The sequence below is a fragment of the Nesoenas mayeri genome (genome assembly GCF_963082525.1).
Source record: "Nesoenas mayeri genome assembly, chromosome: 8".
In the NCBI taxonomy this organism is placed as follows: domain Eukaryota; kingdom Metazoa; phylum Chordata; class Aves; order Columbiformes; family Columbidae; genus Nesoenas; species Nesoenas mayeri.
In genome coordinates, this window is record NC_137554.1 from 33,582,040 (window position 1) to 33,589,128 (window position 7,089).

At 58.0% G+C, this 7,089-nt stretch overlaps 1 protein-coding gene across 1 annotated transcript; it reads left to right on the forward strand.

Annotated features, from left to right (window-relative positions):
- Positions 1 to 613: 613 nt before the first annotated feature.
- Positions 614 to 1,948, forward strand: FOXD2 (forkhead box D2; the record flags this gene model as incomplete). Its single annotated transcript, XM_080348855.1, has 1 exon — positions 614 to 1,948. The coding sequence occupies one exon, from the start codon at positions 614 to 616 to the stop codon at positions 1,946 to 1,948; it is 1,335 nt and encodes a 444-aa protein (XP_080204981.1).
- Between the last annotated feature and the right edge of the window lie 5,141 nt (positions 1,949 to 7,089).

Sequence of the window (7,089 nt, forward strand, 5' to 3'; positions counted from 1 at the left end):
CCCCGGGGACCCAGGCCGGGCTGGGCAGCCCCTTGCCGTGCCCCGCAGGGGCTGCAGCGGGCAGCGGGCGCCACGTGATACTGGGGCGGCCGTATAAAGGCCTGGGAAGCGCTGGCAACAGGCGAAGAGTGGGAGCGTTTCCAGCTCGGGAGGGGTGGGGAGCCGCCTTCCCAACTTCTGCCCTCCTCCCCCCCCTCCCCATTCCCCCGCCCTTCCCTTTTTCCCTCCCTCTCCCTTCCCCAGCCCTGCCAAGGAGCCGCCGCAACCCCCGCTTTTTTTCCTCCCCCCATTTTTTTTTTCTCTCTCTCCTTTTATTATCATCGTTAGTATTATTTATTATCGCTGCTTCCAAGCTCCCTGCTCAGCCTCGGGGCGTCCCGTCCCTCCGCCCCCGCCCCGCGCCCCTTCCACCGCCCCTCCCTCCGCAGCCACCACCCCGCAGCTCTGCCGCGGCCCCGCCAGCAGCGGCGCGGCGAGCGGGGCGCAGAGCGGCGGCGCCGGGGCGCGGAGTCCCAGCGGCGGCCGCAGCCCTCCGGCACGGCCCCGGGCCCATCCCGGGAGCTGCCGCTAGGTGGGGGGGGAGCCCGGCCCCGGCCGCTCCGGCCGCACAACAATGACTTTGGGCAGCAGCGGCGGCGGCTGCGGGATCATGTCCGAGCGCTCCCCGGAGGAAGAGCCGCTCTCGGAGGTGGAGGATGCGGATATCGACGTGGTGGGCCCGCCCCAGGACGGGAGCAAGTACAGCGATGAGGAAGAGGACGACGACGACGACGAGGACGACGACGAGGAGGACGGCGGCGATCCGCTGGGGCTCGCCCTGCCGCGGAGTGGGGCCGCCAAGTCGCACATGGGGGGGTCCCCGGAGCGGCTCTCCCCCGCTGGCGGCTCGGAGCCGGCGTGCGCCCGCGGCGCCGCGCCCGGGGAGAAGGCGCCCGCGGGCGGCGGCGGCGCCGGGGGCAAGAACCCGCTGGTGAAGCCGCCCTACTCCTACATCGCCCTCATCACTATGGCCATCCTGCAGAGCCCCAAGAAGAGGCTGACGCTGAGCGAGATCTGCGAGTTCATCAGCGGGCGCTTCCCCTACTACCGGGAAAAGTTCCCCGCCTGGCAGAACAGCATCCGCCACAACCTCTCCCTCAACGACTGCTTCGTCAAGATCCCCCGGGAGCCTGGCAACCCGGGCAAGGGCAACTACTGGACGCTGGACCCCGAGTCCGCCGACATGTTCGACAACGGGAGCTTCCTGCGCCGGAGGAAGCGCTTCAAGCGGCAGCAGCAGCTGCACCCGCCGCACCCCGAGCTGCTGCTACGGGCCGGGGCCGCCGACCCCACCGCCTTCCTGCCCGGCTTCGCCTACGGACCCTACGGCTACAACTACGGCCTGCAGCTCCAGGGCTATCCCCACCACCACCACCACCACGCCGGTGGCGGAGGCGGCGGCGCTGCGGGCGCCTTCCCCTTCCCGGCGCCGCACTGCCCGTTACCGGCTCCGCCGCCTCCCGCCGCCGCCTCGGTCTTCTCCGCCGCCTCGGGGCTGCCCTCCTTCCTGGGCGGCGAGCTGAACTGCAGGAAGTCCTTCTACCACCCCCAGCTCAGCCCTACAGCCCTGCCCGCCGCCCTCCTCCAGACCCTGAAGCCGGACCCCACGCCCGCCGGCGGCGGCGGCGGTGGCAGCGGCGGCAGCACCAACCACCCCTCTCGGCCCTCTTTTTCCATAGACAACATCATCGGGGGGGCCGTGCCCCCGCCGCCCAGCACCAACCCCAGCGCCGCGCCCGCCGCGCCCTACCCCGCCGGCCAGGCGGGCCCCCCGGCGCAGGTCCTGGCCGTGCTCAGTCCCGCCTTGGCCCCGGCACAGCCCCAGGTCAGCCTGGCACACGAGCCGCTCCTGCAGCCGGCCCAGAACTTTTCCAGTAAAATCACAACCCTGAGCAGCTGTCATTTTTAAAGTGTGCCGGGGAGGGGGGGGGGGAGAGTCGCGAAGCAAACGGCCCCTTCCCAGCTCCCCCCCACCCCCTCCGAAACTTCTCCCCTTCCCTCTCCTCGTTCCCCCCCCATCTCCTGTTGTGTTTTAAGGTAGGAAATATTTCCTTTTATTTTTTTTTTCTCCCTAATTTTTACTTTATTTCCAGGCTCTGTGGCATCCAGAAATGTTCATGTCCCTTTGCTCGAAAAAAAGAAAGTATATATATATATATATAAAATTAAATAAATCGGGATGACGGGAGGAGAGAAAGAATAACACCATTTCGTCCCGCAAGCGCCAAAGCTTGTTTCTAAAGTGGCCGTAACATAAGCTGGGACCTGGGCTGGTTGAACACGCAACGTCTTGCGGGGAGTGAGGGGGAATGTTAAGAAAGAAACGGTCTTAGGGTCGGAAACGTTTCCTTTGAGAGGTGCGGGGTTTCTGCGGGAGCGAGTGCCCCAAATAGCCCGGGAAAGTGGCCAGGGGAGTTGCAGACATCCCCGGTCGCAGCGAACCTGTTTTCACTCCTGCGAATCTCCCTCCCGGGCGGTTTCGCCATGTGTATCTGTCTCCCCCCCGGCTCTCAAAGAAAATGTTTCAATGGTTCAATCTTATTTTTAGTTTCTTTGAAGCTTCGGGTCTGGTTTTAAAAGGCACTGTTTAGGGTTTTTTATTTTTAAGAAGAAAAGTCGGTGAAACTCAGGACTGCGGTTTATTTTTTTTTCCTCGATTTCTTTTTTTTTTTTTCAATGAGACATTCAAATGCACGTTTAAAAGAAAATCCGATCCGTCAGGAAGTTTGGAGAATTCCCACACTGTTTCACTGGTTTTTGATCCCCGGTTTTCCCATCCCCTCTGTGCGTGGTTTTTTTTGTTTGTTTTTGTTTTTGTTTTGGTTTTTTTTTGGTGTATTGGTAATTATTTGTATATAGATTATTCGGGAGCTAATGAGCGGAGTCCAGTTAACTCTTCACTGGTTGTACATCCGTCATATCTATTTTATTGAGAGAAATCTGTGAATAATTTGATGTGGAAAAGGCAACATAATTTTGTCCACCGTTGGTGTAAATTAATAAATGTTTGTGACCTGGTTTAAAAAGAAAAAGAAAATCCAAATCGTTCTTTGCGATGTCTTTTGTCACGCTGGGAGCCGAGAGCCCCGCTCGGGCCTCGGGGAAGCGAGTGGCTTCCACCCTCGGGCTGGCGACACTCGCCCGGCTGCGGAGTTTCGCCGCTCGAAGCCGGCGGGACTGAGCCCTCTGCTCCGCGGCCGGGTGCGCAGCCTGCGCGGGGCTGCTCCGCGTCTCCTCTCTTCCCAGCGCTGCGGGCTGCCACACCGACGGTGATTCCGCCCGGGGGGGTCCCCTCTTTAGGTCCACGGGGCCGCTAGGGGAAAGGACCCCCTGGAATTTTTTCTCTTTTTTTTTTTTGTAAATTATACTTTTTATTTCTTTCTTTGCTTTTTGGTGTGCTCCCCCCACTCCCTAACCACCCCCCACCCCAACCCCACAACAACCCCTGCCTGTTTCCAGGGGGGAGGGAAATGGGGGCCAAGAGAAAGGTTCTCGCTTCCCTCCCCCCTCTGACTCCCTTTTATTTTGTTTGGAAAAGTTGACACATGAGGAAATAAGTTGGAGGGTTCCCCCCCCGGCCCAGCACACACGGCCCCTTGGGCCTGCAGCATTTGAATGACCGAATGAAACTTGATCTCTGCCTAAATTTTGCAACAACTTACAAAGTAAATAAACATCTTTAAGCGCTTTCTTCTCCTCCCCGCCCCCCCTCCCCATTTATTTATTTCAGAGACCAAACGTGGCTCTTTGGTTTGTTTGTTGGCAGAGACCCTGATCTAAAGAATCGAGGCCTTTCTGCCCGTGCTGAAGAAGGGGAAAAAAGCTGAGACGTACAAGGCAGGGAGCAGGGGACGGAGCGGGTCCCCGGGCGAGCGAGGCTTTGTGCGGGGCCCGAGGAGCCGGGCGGTGTGCGCCGAGGTGGGGGGAGTGCTGTCGGTCTTTCTTTTCTCTTTCTCCCCCCGTTTCCCCCTTTTTTATCCCCCCGTCCTCTGCCCCTGTCTGTGCCACCCCGAACCTCCGCGCAGTTTGTTGATGTTGTTCCTGAACGTGCCGCCTCCCCGCAGCGAGCGGTCTCACATCTCGCCTTCACACACATTTGCTTTTGAAAAGCGATCTTCGTGTCCGGCACTTGGTTGTCTCCCTTTCATGTCCAGCTCCTACAAAAGGGGCTACAAGACTCGACATGGGAGAAAAGAGGAGGCCAATGAATCTATTTTCCAGATTGCCAAGCACATGGTTGGAAATTGAAGGGGCTTTTGTAGCATTTCCCCTTCCTCCCTCCCTCCTCGCTCCTTTTCTTTTGCTTGTGTGCAAATTGTTCAATTGCTCTGGCAGGGGTGTTCCTGACAAGCTCATTACTAGAAGGTGCCAGACCCCTCCTCTCCCTCTCCCCCAAAGTCTTTGATGAAGTTAAAATGCGCTGATAGCTGCTCTCGGGGCTATCTTTGTTCAGCCTCCTTTAATAACCGAGCCTGCTTTGAGGGGACGGGATCCGAAGGAAGAAAGCGATGTGCAGCGAGGCTAGGTGGTGGTTGTGTGTCTGGAAGGGGCGGGAGGGGATGTTATTTTAATATAAAGTAGCGATTTTAATTTTTTTTTCTTGTTTGTTCTCGAAGTGCGGGAGGAAAATGACCCAAAGTGCGCATAAGAAACAGCAGCCGGTGCCCGCGGGGATGAACGAGTGCGTCTCGCCCCTGCGGCCCCCGCTGGGTGCAGGGGGTTCTCCAAGTTGGTGGTCTCAGGGTTTGGAGGGACGGAGGGGGGTCCTCTCTGCAGGGAAGCGGTATTTCCCCAGAGAGACCCCTTCCCCCACACTCTCAGAGGAGGGGGCTTTCTTGTTTCTGGGGCTGGGACACCTTTCCCCGGCTTCGTTCCACTTCTTTCGCCTTGCGGATTCATTGTGGGTTTCTAAGCCGCGGTCGCCGCCCGGGTTTGAAGCTGAGCTGACCTGGGAGGGGGGGATTTTGCCCCCTTAGCCGCAGTACCCCCGCAGGACGGGCCCGCCGGGCTGGGCTCGGCTCTCGGGGGCTGCGAGCGCCGTTGGGGTTTTTTTGAGAGGTGAGGGCGAGGATGCCCAAATGTCTCTAATCTTAGATTTTCCCCTTCCCATCCCTTAAATTTCTCTCAGCTCTTTCCGTGCCCCGGTCGAACTCACGCCGCCTGAAAATATTTGCGTCGCTTCAGGAGCCGGGGGCGGATCGGCGGGGACCTCCCGGGAATCGGTTCCCCTTCCAGCCACCGGGACGGGGGGCGGCGGGGAGGGACCCTGGGGGACTCCTCCGGGCCAGGAACCTCTGGCCGGCCTCGGCTCGGGGGGTTAACGTGAAATCTCGTCTCGGCGAGGCAGGACGGATAATGGCTCCTAATTACGGGGCTGGCTGGCTCCGCAGCCCCGATCTTCACGGGACATTATTTTTAAGCGTTCAGCGAGGATCATTTTTCACGCCTCGCTGCCTAAAGGAGGGTTTTATTTATTTATTGGGGGGGGAGGTGGGGAGGACACCAGTAATAACCGAGCACTGAAAGGAAAATAATTAGCTGTTGCAGTCGTCTGCTTGGGAGTCTTTAGCCAAAAAAGCGACCCGGCATTTCCCTTCCCTCTCGTCCGTAGGAGAATCCGATCGGTTCGCGGTGTTGCTGTCGGTGGTTGTTTTGCCAGCGTTAAACCCAGGGCACAGCCGGGCCGGGAGCGACTCTGTTCCCGCCGTAAGGCCCGATCCTTTGCCGCGGTTTGGGTTATTTTCCCTTTTGCCCTTCGCGCCGGGGCTCTGCTCGGTGGCTGTTCCTGAGCGGGGCCGCAGGGATACGGGTTTCACTGCTCTGCCTCTCCGCTCGTGGACAAATATATATGGAACTGATTATTTTTATTTTTCAAATGTGTCCCCACTCCTCTCCTTTCTATATGTCAGATGAAGGGGTTCTAACACAATCCGCGATGCTCTCTGCGTATTTACTTCGCGGCGGTTTTCTGTTCTGTGCGCAGCGCGGGTAAGGCGGAAAACGGGGTTTCTCCTCGGGTTTATGGAGGCGGGATAAAACGATGCTGCCCCGGAATATCCCCGTCAGTACCGCAGCGAGGGAGGACGGACACAATTTATTTCGCTGCTTTCGCTTAACTAAGCCCGTGTTAAGCAGAGCGGGTACGGAGAAAGGAAGCGAGTGGCCCTTCCCTCACCGGCCGGACTCCGACCCACTGGCTGCGGCATTGCGGCATCCCGGCCCGGCCGGCCCTGGTGCCCTGTCCGCTCGGCCCTCGCCTCCTGCCTCCTCCCTCCTCCCCTGGCACCTTCTGCTTTCCATTACTGCCGATTTGGAGAATTAGGGAAGGTCAAGATCTTACTCCTTTCCCCGGTAGCTTTTTGCTTTTCTCTTTCTAGTTCTTCGGAGCCCCGAACAAAAATAAATCAACCTGGATTATAGAAACCACCTTTAGACATCAAGAGCATCTTTTCCAATAGCTCGGCTTTTCCTCCGGGCCTGCCCTGCTTCTTCCCTTTGACTGCACAGAAACTCCCGTTTTCACGGTGTATTTAGGATTTAATAATAACGCCCAGTCTCCCTGTGCCCCAGTGCCCGACCTGAAAACACTTTCCAGCCTAGTAATTTTGGAAAATAACTGCCCTCCGGCATCTTCTTTCCCTCCGCATTTCCCTTTCGTTTCTTTCCTTTTCCGACACAGAAAGTAGAGAAACGAGTTAAAAACCAAACAAACAAAACCCCAAAACCCCCCAAAAACAAGCAAACAAAAAAACCCAAACATTTTCCGATCGGGGGAGGGCGGGAGGAGCTGTCGCAGCCGACTCAGCCGCAGGAAAATTGCCTTGGAAATGAAGTTGGTGCTTTCGAAATGTTCCTCGGGATGTTCGCGGTAGGTCAGGGCCCTGCACTCGCCCCTCCGCCTGTCTGTCGGGCGAGAACGCGGGCCGGACCCGCGCTCTCCTCTCGCCTCCCGAACCACCTCTCATCGTTCCTTCCTCCTTTTCTTCCTTCTGTTTTCTCGTTCTCGCCCTCTTTTTTTTTTTTCTTTCTTTTTTCTTTATTTTTTTCTAT